The following is a 16,506-nucleotide window of genomic DNA, read 5'->3' as shown; positions in this document are numbered from 1 at the left end:
GAATGATGAGAATACCAGAGAATAATCGACTCAACATTAAATATATGTTTCACCTGCCAAGTCAGACCCGTAAGGCCGAGGAAGCTGGAAACAAACTAGTCTATACAAAAGTCTAGTTTGATTCTATATCGATTCAGAGCTACCAAGTATAGACAGTGATATCTTGGCATAATTCTTGTATGAGTGTATTTTAATGACTTGAGAGAAGTTTTTAATTGGCCTGAAATATTTAGAATATATGGCAAAACTTTATGGGGATTTTAAGGGAAAATTTCACACAAACCCAGTATGCAGTTGTTCTGTTGATATGTTAACATGTAATTATACATGTAAATATATTGCCCTAGAAAGCAGCCTTAATCATAATTTATAGATTTATAAGTACTTTTAGGTATTTAGGCTCCTTTGAGATGTCATTTACGACTTATAAATGAAAGCCAAGTGCATCTGATTTTTACATGTCTGTGACAGCTTGGAAAACAGAAAAATCTTTAATCCAGACATCTGTAGTCATAGCTTTGACTAAACTGAAATCTCAGGATTGTTTAAAAGGGTTGGATGTTTTCACATCTGTAAACCTCCTAACAGGCAGCTAGGTTTACAAAGCTAGCTGGATAACTTTGTTGAACAAAACCTCAAACTCTAAAATCACCTAAAATTAAGTTTCCAGATGCTGTTCATCTCATTATTTTGCTTGTTTGAATAAGCTCAAGAAATACATCTTCTTCTTCTACTTCTTCTGTAACCGCTTGTCCTACAGTTGCCTGTGCCTGGAGCCTATCCCAGCTGTCATTGGGTGAGAGGCGGGGTACACCCTGGACAGGTCGCCAGTCTATCTCAGGGCTAACACAGAGAGACAGACAACCATTCACACTCACACTCACACCTACGGCCAATTTAGAATCACCAATGAACCTAACCAGCATGTCTTTGGATGGTGGGAGGAAGCTGGAGTACCCGGAGAGAACCCACGCAGACACAGGGAGACCATGCAAACTCCACACAGAAAGGTATTTAGATATTTAGATAGTTGAAACGAAGAAAGGTCCATACGAAGAATTCGTCTGGCCATTATGACAGGAAAGATGTTGTTTGATCGAATATCGATTCAAAGTTTTATAAAGATTTGACTGTGATTATTCCGTTGGTTACCATTTGGAGTGCACAAAAACCTTCTTCTTAAGTGGGTTGGATGTTCTCATTGGTAAACCTCCCAACAGGCAGGAAGGTTTACAAAGCTGGATAACGATGCTAAAAAAAAAAACAACTTAAAACTCTATCACTTAGAATTCAAAGTGTTGATAGGCTAGACTGAGCATGTGCTTGTTGGAATACACCCAAGACAAAGGGCTATAATGTTTCACCAGCACGGTTATTCCCGTAAAGCCTACAGAAGCTGCAGACAAACGAGTCTGAAGTACAAGAGAATACAAAGAATTTGTCTGCCGATGACTAAGGGACAAGTTGACTTACTTTCCCACCTCTACATACTATACCTGGCCAGCCACTGAATAAAATTGGGACTGTCATATTGTTTGATTCAGAAAGATACATGTTGGTACACAACCTTTTTTAATTTCATCTTTTGAAATGGGTTTGTTTGTGCCTCTTTGTCTGAAGCATGTTGAGTCGTTTAACATTTGTCTTCAGCCAAACCAAAAGAACAAATATCCACTTAACTGCGGTGATCTTTGTTTTGAAATGTGTTGGTTGTTGTGGTAAAAATACACTTTGACATTTTTGTGATTTTAATGTGGACCAGAGAAACCTTCTTAGTCTTATGCAATTTCTCAATAACCACTGGCAGATCAGTGTTTTACAGATGTCCAAGTTCATCTATATCTATAGATGACAAAATAATGAAGGATTTAGGCAACAATCAGCCCAAGTCAGCATACAGTAAACGTTATGTAACGTTCATCGGAGCATGGAATATAAATTACCTAGGCACAAGTCTGTGGAGATTGTCTGTCATTTAAAAATCCCACATAAACCAGCTGTGTGATGCAAGATGTTCTGTAAAGGAAAAACTCTCCTCCATATTACGGTGAAGACAGATGTTTCATTGCCAGCATTAATTTGTAATTTGTCTTTGGCTCCAATTCGTCTTCCTCTAGATTTTTTTTTTCCGATATGAAAGTGGAAAGAATAAATTGAGTAAGGTTTTGGATCCAGGGCTCCTTTTTTCCTTTTTTTTTTTTTTTTTTTTTTAAAGAAGAATGCTTTCTTTTCTCCTTCTCTTCCAGACTGAGGAAGGTCATAACTGCACATAAACAAGTGATTTCATTGTGATCTATGGGGATCTCATTTACTGGATTCCTTCCTGTTGCGGTTTCTATTGAACACACCTTTACTGCTACATGGAAGAAAAAAAACTTTCCCAACGACTTTTATGCAAATCGGCACCAACTCAGCTTTGCCTGGAGTTGATTTGTTTAGATAAACCATTGTCTCGTCCTTCCTGTTCCTCTGTTTTTCTTGGGTTACCGTTTGTTAAAAGGTCTGCCAGTTGCGCTAAACATTTGTAATCTCAAAATTTGGGATTCTTCCAAAGCAAAGCAGATTGTATCGTATCTCTGAGTCGGGAGTTTCTAACCAAACCCACCAACCTTGGAAGAAGCATTTGACCAACATGCCATAATTGTTTGTCTGCTAAGATGGAAATCACAAACGGTTTGTTTGATTTGCATAACGCCTCCCCTCTCGGTGGAACAAAGCCGCGGGGGCCTCCGTCTATACGTCCTCCTCATCAACATGTGAAGTGTCTGTGGTCAATGGCGGAGGGGATTTGCTCGCAACAATAAAGACAGATGCCACCTTTTATGTGCTTAACGGAAGAGAGGCTGAGCGCGTGGCACTTGACCGCGCCGACGCATGTTGTTGGCGCGTAATGACGTCCTCCCTCGGCGGACTATTGAGATGAATGGTAATGAATGGTGAATGTGGAACGGTCTTGTCCTTTTTTTAGCAAGAGCTGGGGGAGGGAGAGAGGTTGTTTTTGGGGAGATGAATTGGTGGAGGTTTCCCCCAGTGACACTTTTCAGCGATTTGTCTTTGTTAGTCCCTCATGAATAAAATAAGCTAAAAAGGCCCGAAGAAGAAAAATCTGTCTTTTTGAGCTGCTCCTACTGACAAACTGAATTCGAACCAACCTTGTTCTCCGAAACATGATATTTAACAGAAAGCAGATTGAAATGTTAAATAGTTCTGGAGCAGGGTGGTCTAATGTGAAACTACACTAATTTGGTTACTAAGAGGAACTTGAAAAAAATCATGGAAAGTGGTGAATAAACATATTAAATGTTCACAAATCCATCACTTGAATTGCACTTTAATTTTTAGTTTTATGTGTGTTGTTTATGTCTTTATAAAACCAAACTTAACTGGGTGACAGAACAAAATGTCCCCTATAAAAGGATAATAAACCTGAAACTATTTATTTCTTCTGGGCATATTCATCTAATGACCTGGAGACGGCTCAGTTGAGAACATCGTTCTTAAATAGTTATGCAAATCATCCACTGACCGCCAAGCTCTCTATCTCTCTATCTCTCGCTGGCTCTCTCTCTCTCTCTCTCGCTCTCTCTCTGGGTGAGTGATACAGACAAAGACAGAGAGGTCTGAAATGGTCCATTTGAGTCTTGATGGTGTTTGCCTCAGAATGAGCAACATCTGCCCCTGCGGAACAGTGGCTTCCAAACTCTGGAGGCCGGATTATTCGGAGCAGGACGAGCCGAGGACGTTTTGTCACAGTGTACCATTATACCTGAACTGTGGAAGCCACTTGGATGAGTGATGAAACATTGTATCTTCAAGTGTAACTGTCACAAATGCCTCTTATATTCTCAAACTGTAACATCACCAGCTATATGTTGTATTTGTATCATCATCAGATTCTACATGTACGCTTTAGTCAGATATATGTATCTATGACAGATGTTTATCTCGTTTCTGCTGTTCTCTTCTCTCTTTCTTCTGTCTGTACCCGGCTGGCCTTAGGCAGATGGGTCCCTCCATATGAGCTGGGTTCTGCTCAAGGTTTCTTCCTGTTAAAAGGGAGTTTTTCCTTGCCACCGTCGCCTTCAGGCTTGCTCTGGGGGTTTCAGGCCGGTAAAGGGTCTTGAGACAATTTGTATTGTTATTGACCCTGTATAAATAAAATTTAACTGAACTGAATTGAACAAGCTATTTTTAACATTTGAAAGTCTAGCTTTCTTCCAGGCAATGTTGTTACTTATTATACATAGTTTAGGTAGGTTTTATTTTGATTTTGAAAACGCAACATATGCAAAGTCCTTCCTGATGAGTGTCGTTCAGGAGTTGGATCCGCATGGCTTCTATACAGCCTCTTCATCAAGCTCTGGTGGTTGTTTCATGCTTTTATTTTGAAAATCTTACATATCAATTGTCCCTCTTTTTGGTCCCTTAGGCTTTTTAATCTTGGCTAGATATAGCCTCTTCATGAGGCTCTGATGGCGGTTATATCCTTTTATTTTGAAGGAGTAGTTTGGTGCCTTTATTTTGAAAATCTGGCATATGCTGTTGGGCCTCCTTCCACTAAGGCCTTTTTTGAAAATATTTGCTCCTATAGGGCATTTTCATTAGGTGCTGGTGAGTGTTATATTCTTTTATTTTGAATGAATAGTCCCTTTTTTGGTCCCTTGGGCCTTTTTCAAAAATGAAAATACTGCCTTCTATCCAGCATGTTCATTAGTCTTCATGGCTGTTATATGCTTTTATTGTGAATGAGTCGTTTCTGCAGCCTTCTAATTTGAAAGTTTTTTTATTTTTTATTTACTTTTTTCTGGCTCACTGTGAAGAATGTTACGTTTGTAGATTGAATACTGTGAGTTCATTCCACATATCATGGCTTTTTTTGCAGTTTCAATTATAAGTGGATTTTATGTTTTATATAAAAAAAAAAAAATTCCACAAACCAAAGGTTCCACATTCAAATTGCTCAAATCCATTATACATTTAGTTTGCAGTGGTATTAAAATGTTGAAATATTAGGAGAAAATTGAGAAAATGTTATAACTCTTGCTTGAAAACTGACATAATTTGTCATCGACACCTTAAAGTGTTTATTATGTTTCTGTAAAACTCCAGTATAGGGAGTAAATACTGCCCGTGTAAAGCTTAACAGTGGTAATGCACTTTGTTTTTTCTGCATTTTATTTTGTAAGGTCTAAGTGTCTCTTTCCTGATCCAGTGAGAGTCCAGTCCATACTTTGGGGAGTGCACCGAGACACACACACCAGGCTGTGTCAGTGAGGAAAACGAGAGGCACCAAATGCTTTTTTATCCAGTAACAAGCTGAGTGAGGACCTGACAAACCCTCCAGAGTCTCTGCAGAGTTTCCCTCAGCAGATCGGAGTCTCTGAAATTACCTCCATTTTCACTTCACTGGCTTTTATTTCTCCTTGGACTTTTAAAATATCCACTTTTATTTCATTTATTTTGTGGCTGATTTCAGACTCCACCGGGCTGTTTCTCACAGGTTGGTTCACCCCTGGTGTCTTTTTTAAGTAAGTGACAGTTGCTGTCAGTTTATGTTTGTGCAGTAAATCTAACCTGCAGTGAAAGTTTTAAGTTTCCTCAAGTGTTTATGTAACATTTAAAAGGAGGTCAAGAGATTTCTAGAGCTCACAAACTTTTTTTTATTTTTCTTGCGCACAAGTTCATGAGAAGTTCAAATTTGCAAATTGTGCTTCTTGTAGATTTAACTTTAAGCCAAAACTAATGAAATCGGTTGTTTCTATTGGATTAGTTTGTGTTTCTGCAGCTTTAATTTGATAAAAATGGGACCTGTAATTATTAATTGTCATTTTAAAAACTAAAGTATTTTTTATTTTCTAAACATATTACATATTTGAGGAATGAAAGCATAATTAACATTTCCCTTCTTTAAACTGGCTCCTCATTAACTATCTTCAATATGGAGCCAATTAAAACAAGTGGTCAGACTGGGGGCTGCATATGGTGTGTGTGTGTGTGTTAATTGTGTAATTGAAACCCCTGTTCTTGGTAATATGTGTGTGTGTGTGTGTGTGTGCGCGCGCCTATTATCCTGCTTCATACTGACTAGTCACAGCTTTCCCATAGCTTATTAGTGTCACTTTGTTTAGTTCATTTAGTGACCACTCTGGAGCTCTCCATCATATCTGAAGCAATGAAGATCTTGTGTTTTTATGGAAAGCTCCAGAAAAGCTACTAAATGGACAACAGCTGCTGTTTTCAGTGTCAAAAACAGAAAGTTTGTAGATCAAATGCTGAGTTTGATCCACATAGTTTAATGTCTGTGTATGAGTTGAAGTTCTGTTGGGCTGCAGGCTGATATTATTTCCAATAGTTTATAGACGGAGACGACTGATCAGCAGTTACCAGAATTTATTCTTTTTTTAAAAAAACAAAAGAAGTGAATAACTCCCATCACAAGTTCCCCAAATCAAAAACTGCACCTTCAATGTAGTAATTGCTTCAAAAATGGCTTAACCTTACTGTCGATGTCAGTAAATACTGTCGAGCAAAAACAGTGGTAATGTATTTTATCGAACCGTTTGCTACAGTGATTCTGTGACATTTAAGGTTGATTGTCCACTATCACCATTTTGTTGACATTTTTTTTTTTTTGTTATACAGCCACATCATTGTCGAACTACTAAACTGGCAGGGAGGGCAGACTTTCACTGCCGGTAATTAAAGCAAATGCAGACCAGTTCTCGGCCAAGACGGCAGCCCAGACAGCTAATGAAATAATTTACAGGGGAGTCCAAGCCAGGGCTGATTTCACAATGTCATAAAAAAAAAAAAAAAGAAAAAAAAAAAGAAGTGGTGGTGGTGGAAGAACACAATAAGTCAGGTCAGCTGTGAACAGGAAAAAACACTGGCGCTCCTCCAGTCGTTTCACACTGCATCCTTCCTTGCTCCGCTGAGTTTACACCTCCTGCTCTGCTGGCTGGGAGGAGAGGAGTGACTCAAGTCCATCCTTATTTTTTAATTATCGCCAGAGCTATAGCCAAGCAAATAAGCTCAAATTCACACTTTCAACACTTTATTTCTTGGCTGCAAACAAGTATTATTTAATCATTTCAGTTCACTTTTCCCCTGAGCGCTACCAAAGTCCAGGATATGTGGCTTTAGAATCTCCTCAATGACATTTGAAAATGTATAAAATCATAACATTTGCTCTTAAATATAAGAAGAAAGAAGCTTCACTGTTTGTTACTGGGGAATTTTTCTACATTGCTTCCTCGGACAGGCAGCTTTAATATCCAAAATTTCTGATATGTGACTTTCGAAACCCAAACAAAATTGTTTGGCTTTTACTCTTAAGGTCTTAAGGCACTGATATACCAAAACCTTGTTAGGTCAAGCATGGGAGAAAATAAATCTTCATACCAGCAGGTGGCAGTAGTCTGTGTTCATCATTCAAAAGGGGAAACAGGAAGAGTTACTGGGAGCTGGGAGGATTGGAAGCTAGGCAGAGCTACAGATCCGATTCAACTAGCCTAATAGTCTGAAAAACGCAATCTACAAATGCTACTAACAATGCTGAGTGACGAAAGCCCTGTTTCTCTTGTTACGGCTTGTTTTTTGGACTATCCAGTTGCGTGTATAGTTTCCACTGTATCAGTTGAAACCATAGACTGTAGAAATGGATGAAACACCTCCACTTCCTTCCATTGGTCAAACTGATGCTGGAATCCATTGTCATGGTAACAGTCAATCATCTTGATGTCGCATCTTATTTCTATAGAGTCAAATAACTAAAACAAGACTTTACTTTGCACTGTCCACCTTTTGATATGGACGACTAAGAGTGCGCTTTACAGTTTTCAATCCGAGCTACAGCTTTTTAAGAGCCTGATAGTCAAATTGAATATTCATTCCATGCCTTGTGTGGGTGACGTCGGGAACCAGACCAACCTCTCAGCTCTACAGACGCTGATGACAGCTCTTAAAACATGACATATTTCTAGACATCCAGACTTGTATTTTGGCCTCACTGGTTGCAGGTTTTTACTCTACTATTGCATGTAAACTGCATATCTACAGTGCTGCTTAAAGGTATTTGTGCCCCTCAGAATTTCTACATTTCTCCAAAAATGACTAAAAACAATGCAAGTCTTGAAAGTAGACAAAAAGAACTCAATTAAAGAAATCAAACAAAAAATATTATACGTGTGCATTTATTTCTTCAGGAAAATTAACCATTCGTATGTATCAGTGAGTTGCAGAAGTCAGTGAAGCCTTGATTTCCATATCTGGTGTGATCCCCTTGTGCAGCAATAACATCAACTAAACATTTCCTCAGATGAACTGCTTGCTTCAGGTCCTTCCATGATATTTCTATTGGATTAAGATCAGGACTTTGACTTGGCCATTCCAAAACATTCTACTTTAACCGTTCTTTCACTGTGGATCCCAAACTCTGTAGAGATGGTTTTGTAACCTTTTCCAGCCTGATGACCGTCAACCTTTTTTGAAGGCCCTCCGAAAGCTGCTTTATCCATGCAACCATACACTTCCACAAACGTGTTGTGAAAATGTGATTTGACTGTGGCAAATTCCACATTTTTAATTTTTATTTTCAAAGAAAACAGGGCACCCGAGTCTCATTACATTGACTGGAAACACTTCCGAAACAGACAGACTTTGACCTTAAAACAAACTTCTAACTTAGGTTCTCTTTGTCTTCTTTTAGGACTTGTATGAAGATCCGTTGACGTTTTGAGTCGTTCTTACACAGAAATGTAGAAAATTCTCAAGGCACTGTAGTGCAGTTTCAAAAAGTGAAACAAACCTTTTAAAGCTGCCATAGTAAAGGCTTGGTGTTTTTTGTTTTTTTTTGTTGGCATCTCATGTGGTGGAAAGCTGTTGAGCAGCATGTGCAGCCTGGCTCTGACAGTAATCAGTCAATGAATAATGAACACACACACACACACGCGCGCGCACACACCCACACACAAACCTGCCATTGACAGCTGTTTGGTATCTTTGTGTGTGTGTGTTAACTCTATCAGTCGAGTGCAGCTGCATGCCTGCCTGTAGCAATTATGTTCTCGCTAAATAAGAACCAGCGCCGGGAGGAGGGGCCGTGTTTGTGTGTGGATCGGCACATATTATTAAGCGATTAACTTACTCAAAGGATAGCTGCACGATGTGTGTGTGTGTGTGTGTGTGTGTGTGCATGTTAAGGCACACATGCCGTTTGAACTGTGTGTAATATAAACCAGCTCAGGGACTTTAACATGAGCCTCTAGGATTCTTTTTGCGTGCACACACTCGCCTCTTTTACCTCGACACACATCTCAATGACATATTCTCACTTCACACACAGAGTCAGACATATGGTCTGTTCTCAGGGCCTGTTATGTATTTATCCTCCCATGTGACCCAGTCACTCTTTGAGATCCTCAAAGGCGTCTCTGTGGTGTTGTGAACTCCATTCACATACATAGACCTATAAACACCCACCGACCCCAATGGAACCCACAGGCCTTCTCCCCTGCAGCCTCTTCATGGTTAATTTGCTGCTCAGTAGGTCAAGAGGAAAAGCAGACATCAAGTGAAACGCACAGAAAATCAGGCCGAAGCGTACCGAGTCATGCGCCCGTCCAGGCACCAGGGTCGACTCGCTGCAAAGTTCCCACACAGATCTGGCTTCAGCGATCGCCTGGTCACAAGAACATGAGTAAAGCTGCTGTTAAGTCAACAACGGCTTTGTTGTTGCGGTCTGAAGCGTGTTTGTCAGGAAACACTTATAAATGGCCACTTACGATATTTGTCATCCTTTCCTCAATTATGAAGTGTTTTTCTTGTGTCGCTACTGATTTACTCTTTGATTCTGACAATTTTGTTTATATAAAAGTGTGGGGAAAAGTGCTTGTAAAACATTCAACTAACAGGAAGGTTAACAAAGGTGCTATTTGGTAGATATCATTACTCTTAGCATCACATCTACTTGATGGCTATTTTGCTGTTAGCATAATTCTTACCGTTGGATGAAATGTTACTCAAGTAAAGGCAAATGGGGAAGAAATAAGTCGATATTTTGGAAAATGCCTTTGAAAAGCTACAGACTGAGTTAAGATAGCTGTTTTCGGTGTTATGCTAAGCTAAGCTGCCTTCATGATTAGAACATAAAAACAAAAGTGGCATCAAATTTCTTGTCTAACTCTTCTGTTCTATGTTAGCATTGGATTTAATCTGTTTTTCTGTCCGTGATGTTTTAATAGTGCAGAAAAAACACTCCCTGTTTTAAGTTGCAGCCAGGTCGTTAGCTTAGCTTAATTTAGCTAAAAATCTGGAAGCAGACAGAAACAACTTGTTCTGTAATTGACATTTTTACACGTTTATGTTTCTACTTGTTAAACACGAAGGCATAATTGTAATTGCTTAGTTTCAGACATAATGTTTTCTATAAAAAGCTTCAAACTTAGCAGTTTCCTGCTGCTTTCAGCATTACGCTAAGCTAGGCCGGCTTTATGATTAGCACATAAAAATGAGAATGATATCAATGTTCTCGTCTAACTCTGCTGTGCTTACCAGTTCTATGTTAGCATCTGGTTTTAATGTGTTGCTTACTTTGATGTTTGTGTAGTTATGCCAGAATATAATGCATTTGAGATACAGGTATTAGTCCTAGTTTTAATTTCCTGTTTGTGTGTATGTTGTGGTAAATTTGGATTTGGCATCTGTTGGTAATCATTCCAAGTATCTTTTACTCTCGACTCTTATCATTAATGACATCTGATGTCACTCTATGATGTCACCGTCCACTGGAGAAGGCCTGTGTTTACCTAATAGGCTTAACTCTTCATCATGTCCTAGTTTTATGACATTGCATAATATGTCCCTCTTGTTTCTGGTTTCTCCTCCTGTAGGCTCTGGGTTTTCCTGGTGATGACCTCACTGCTATTCCCTGGCAACGCCCACGCTGCGATGAAGGAACTCTCCTCCTCATCCTCTTCTCTCACCTCCCTTCTCCACTACCCTTCCTCCAAATCCTCCGTTGTGCCCTTCTCACCGTCTGCCGGCCTTGCCTCCACGCCGGGGTCGTCTCTGTCGTCGGCTCCACTCTCCAAACCGCAACCGTTCTGCCTGCAGACGGGGCCGCATCTCATCGCCAGCATGCAGCTACAGAAACTCAACTCACACTACCAAAACATCACCGGTGCTTCTAACGGACACCCAGCACCCGGTGGAGCTCAAAGGGGCTTCGGTGCCTCATCTTTGGGCACTGGTAACCAGCTTCTTGGGCCTTCTGGAGGCCTTGGAGGAGGTGGAATGGGTGTCGGGATCAGCATGGGGAACCAAAGCTCCGGTGCAGGTGGAATTATCGACTTTGACCCCGTGGACGAGGAGGTCCTCATGTCTCTGGTGGTAGAGCTTGGTTTGGACCGAGCCAACGAGCTGCCCGAGCTCTGGCTGGGGCAGAACGAGTTTGATTTTATGTCAGACGTGCCGGCCGGATGCTGACCAGCGGAATTGATTGACAAAGCGAGAGAAGACTTCTCTCCCTGTTTTGTTTTTCTCTTTCTTGGTTGATAAAATGAGGAAACAGAAGAGACCGATAAAGAGAAGGTGGTTACAGACATACTCTGGTTTCTATTTCGCTTTCATACTCGCTACAGGAAGGTGGCGCAAAGTAAAAGACAACTTGCATTTCATTGTTTTGTTGTTTTTGTGATGGAGATAGGTTTCATATTTCTTTCCTGGGATTATACTATTGATGGTCCCACATTGATTCATGTTTTTCCCTTCTTTTTAAAAGACGGATGAAGAGAATCATAGCAGAGTATAAACAGAAACAAGGAATTGAAGACTTTGTTGCTCCTATCCTCTTTCCACCATCATACTGGCTTAATGAAAACAAGTTGACTGACATGAGAAGGGCTGACAAAGACATTTGAGCCAGCCTCTTGAAAACAAATAGACAAGTAAGATACACCTGTTGGACTTGGCCCCCCACTATTCTTAGAGTCGTCCTCATTTGATCACTTAAGGAGAATGAAAATGGGAGCCACATCTTTATGGGAGATTTGCAAACGATGGCAAACACTATGCTTCCTGTTTTCTTAATAGACAATATTAGACTCGGGTCTCACGGGAAAGCGACTCCTGTCTCTTGGCTTCACAAAGAAACTGATTGTCTGTGAACTTATCTCAATGCAGTTCTCTTTCTTTTTTTGTCTGAATTTAGCTCAACCAGTCGTATTCATAGAACATGTTATTTAAGACAGTGGCTGATATCCATCAGTCTTGGACAAGGAGTGCTTCTGTAGCGCCTCTATAGTCAGTTCTACTTCTCTGAACATAATGAATTAGATCAAGAAATGTGGAATCTTTCGGAGCATCGGACATGAATGGAGTAAATTGTTTGTAGCTCTGCAGCACGGCCTCTTTAAAACAATCGAGGTCTCATGGTCATGAAAGTCACCACTACCTAAGAAATACTGGCCTAGTCAAACTGCCATCAGTGATCCTTGATGGGAGTATTAACACTAAAGATACAAGGTTTGGTTAAAGACATGAACTGAACAGAAAGGAAAGTAAAATCCACACAAGCCCACTGCTTTTTTTAGTTTTTCCTGCTCTGCCACTTATGATGTTTGTGTCAAAACAAGGTGTTCAGTCTGGTCAGTCCTTGCTGTCACAAGACGTCTGCGTTCTTGATAACCTAGTGTTGTCTGTTTTGCCATCATTTGGCCTGGAGGCTGCTGCTTGCACACTTTTGACTTGTGTTGCCTTCAAATGGGATTGTGGCTTCCATGTTGACTAGAAAGACTCATATGAGTGGCGTTCACGAGTTGTGTACACAATTTCCTGTGTCTTAACCACAAGCTTGAATTCCATTTGAAGGCATTGTTAAACACACTGTGGTTTGGTTACATCGTGTCAAGATGCTGTCAACACTAACCCAGCCATTTGTTGCTATCTAAGAAGCTTATACGGTTTATAGTTAACACTAGCTTCTGTTAATTTTGTGTTTTATGACAACAGAGGCTACAAGATCTTGACACGCTAATGGTGCATCCAGTAGCAGCAATGTTGGAGGTTGTTTGTTTAACTTGTGAGCTGTCCTAATGAACAGAATCAAAAAAGACTGTTCAGTTTGTTCACTTCCAATTTACCAGCTAGCTAACAATTGCCAGGTGCAAAATAGTTGATTTTCACAACTAGCATTAGCACTGGCTTCTGTAAATAGCTACCAAAGAACACTAGAGAAATTTATGTTTTTACATATGAAATATTACCTTTTAATATAATTCCCTCAGAAACAATCCAAGCTAAAGTCACATTTATAGCATCTTTTGAGTTCTGTTCTGTCGTACAAATCAACCTTAGTGCTTCAAGTGTTGGATTATTATAGCAGCCACTGAGCTAGCATTTCAAATCTGTGTCTTTGCCATACGGTTAAAGGCTATGGAGGAGGTATTGTTGTCACATGTGAAACAGGTGAAATTGGGATTTTAAAAGATGGAGGTCAATGTGCTCTTAAATGTTTATTTCTGAGAAGCAACACACCAGAATTTAATTCAAAAATAAATATATAAAATGGCAAACAAGAAAAAAGGTTCTCAGTCATCCAGGTCATGGTATATCCAAAAACGGTTTAAAAACAAGGCAACTGGACTTATAGAGTTTTTTTGAGAATACGTTTCACTACTCATCCGAGTAGTTTCTTCACCTTTTTTTTTTTTTTTTTTTTTAAAACCTTTTTTGATTAAATTGACCCTATGTTGGCCTTCAACCAGAGGGCTCCTACCATCTTCCCTCCTATGATACTATTGCTAAATTAGACGAACAACATCAACATAGGTGTCCACGAAAACCTGTAAACTTAGGTAGCATTGATGCTCGTAATTGTGATTCTTCAAAAATGTACAATGGACATGTGTGGGTACGTTTAAAACTGAAAACTGGTAAAAATGCAGTGCATTCCAACATTAGCACGGTCGCTAATGTTAGCTCTCAACTGTAACCTCTGGACTCTGATGATGTGAAGAGACCCCGACATTGCTGTTGTTTGTCTAAACTAGCAGCAGTAACATAGGAAGGAAGTCGGGACCTCTGATTGGCGATTAGCAGACCAATCAGGAGCCAAACAAAAGGTCAATAAAAACATACATTTTCCATTTTAATTTGGTTGAAATCAGGTTTCAAGCTTGTAGAGCTGCATCAACAGCCAAAGACATCAGTGACTTCCCTTTATAATTCTTTATTCAACACTTGGCCCTCCACGATGTGGCCAGATGTGGTTGCCAGTTTGGTCTCACTTCGTGATTGTGAATGGAATATGAACTCCCCATCTGCCAGACGTTTTTTTTTTTTTCTTTCTTTCTTTAAAAATAAATCCTGTGGGTTTTAAACTGACACCTGTACACACCTATAGGAGCTTTACAGTACTCAAGATGGATGCAGTCAGGTTTTGACTTATATCTGTTGCGGTAAGAAGAGACGGCGGGTTTGAAACTGCGGAGGGAACAAAGGCCTTTCACCCTGAACGCGTCTGTCATCTGGGCATTGTGGGTCTCCTCCTGGAGCACGCAAAACTACACACCTGCAGGTTGAGAACACCTATACGCAGGCGTACAAAGGCATGGAAACACAACCAACACACACACAGACACACGCACGGCAGCACAGAGATGGTATTACAGCAGGGAAACGCGAGGAGCAGCCATGAAACGGGCACTTGTTCAGTTACGCTGACTTCACAGGGTATCGAGGTTGTTGTTGTGTGTGAGAGACAGAAAATTAACTAATCCGTCCGCATAAAGGAAAAAAAAACACACGTCCTGAGCCTCGTTCATTTATTTAGATATAGACGGCTCAACTTACCCACACACGCTGCCTATTACCACTTTTTAATGTCGATAAGAGTCTTTAACGAAACGAGAGAAGCAGCGATTAATGAAAACCTGACGAAGGACTAATATGACTGAATCCTTTCTTTCCTTTTAAAAGTGATCTAGTGGAATATTTTCTTTTTAACTCTCTATTTGCTGATAGACGCAGCGAAAGAAATAAAGATGCTATTCTTTGCCTCTGAATCCAGCAGACAGACCGATTCTTCCCCTCCTCCGTCTCGCCGCTTTAAGTGGGACAAAAAGAAGCATTCCTCAGATCGAGGGTTTGTTTCCAGCTGCTCAGCATTGTTTTTGTGCGTGTAGGTTTTGTAGTCCAGTCTAAAGCCTAGCTGTTGTTTTTTTTTGCTTGCTGTGTGAACCAGAGGGTTTCCCCCCTCTCTCCGGTCCCCTGAGAACTTGAATCGTCTGAGGGCCTTCATTTCCTCTTTTGCCTTGACCCCCGTTATTGCAGACTTACCCCCCGGCGTAGAACCAGAATATTCAAAAAGTCCTATTTGCTTTCACTTTGGGGGTCTGATTTAACCTAATTACTGTTAAAACGCTTTGTATAATCAGAGGAAACTACTCAAAATTGGACGTTTATTTCACCATTATCATCCATCTTGCGGTCTCACCTTGTAGAGAGGGACTCTTTAAAGACCTTAAATGCTTTGGTTTGTATTGACTGCTTCTTTTTCCTTGAATTGTTTCACAATTCATAAACATTTAAGGTTGTAAAATGCTCAAAAATCCTATATGGAAAAATTAAAACCAACTTCAAATCGGTTTGGACCCAACAACAAATGTCTGAATCTGGCCAAACTTCAGTGGATTATTCTTACTTTCTTTCAGTTCTGTGGTCTGTGTCAACCAAATTACTGCTTCCTTTTCCAAGTAATTTAACAAAGAAAATGTCCTGTAATGTCATAAGAGCTCATTGTGGCTAGAGCACTTAAGTTCTTTGACAATTTGTCAATAATTAAGGTTAGAAAATGTCAGAAAATGAGAATAACTCATCAAAAGCGAATAGTCTTGATTGAAAAACCTACCAGAGAACTGGTATACTTGATCAGTTTGGACTTGACAGTTTGTCTTTGCATATTCACAATAACTAGTTCAATTTTCTCTTTTTTTCAAATCCCACTGTCTCCCTCTCCACTGTCTCCATCTCTATCTTGTGGCCTTACCTTGTGGGGGGGCTCTTTCTCAGTTAACTGTTTCAAATTGCATTGACCACCTCTGAGGTTTTATTACATTATTAAACTGCAGCAGTTTAACTATTTTTGTTGATGTAAGTGCATTGGATGTCAGAAAAGTTTTAAAATCGACAACAGTTCAGACCTATATACTGTCAATGGCTCAGACCCCACAACTAATGCTTGTCCTGGTGCATCCGTCCACGTGGACAAACTTCTGTTTTTAATCGAAGTATTCGTCTTCGTGTTACAGAGAAAATTGTGATGGGTGTTTTTTATTTCAAGAAAAAACTAGCAATTAACGAATGGGCTTTGGTGTAAGGGTCCTGCAGTGCTACTTAACTAAAAAGAGATGTTTTTTTTTTAGTACTTGGCAACCCACAAGTTGCATTACACCTGTCACTCGCCAGTTCATTAGGTACACTAGTGAATGCATCCTAATATAACAGTCC

The 16,506-nt window shown here is 40.0% G+C and overlaps 1 protein-coding gene across 1 annotated transcript; it reads left to right on the top strand.

The window, feature by feature from the left end:
• Nucleotides 1–4,419: 4,419 nt before the first annotated feature.
• On the top strand, nt 4,420–12,921 carry cited1 (Cbp/p300-interacting transactivator, with Glu/Asp-rich carboxy-terminal domain, 1). The gene is made up of 2 exons (XM_084568807.1): nt 4,420–5,500; nt 10,890–12,921. Exon 2 carries the CDS (start codon nt 10,909–10,911, stop codon nt 11,482–11,484), a length of 576 nt encoding a protein of 191 aa, XP_084424933.1. The 5' UTR covers nt 4,420–5,500; nt 10,890–10,908; the 3' UTR covers nt 11,485–12,921.
• Nucleotides 12,922–16,506: the final 3,585 nt, after the last annotated feature.

Source organism: Chelon labrosus (genome assembly GCF_963514085.1).
Source record: "Chelon labrosus genome assembly, chromosome: 1".
Lineage (NCBI taxonomy): Eukaryota > Metazoa > Chordata > Actinopteri > Mugiliformes > Mugilidae > Chelon > Chelon labrosus.
Note: the sequence above shows the minus strand (reverse complement) of the source record. Positions and strands in the feature narration are given on the sequence as shown.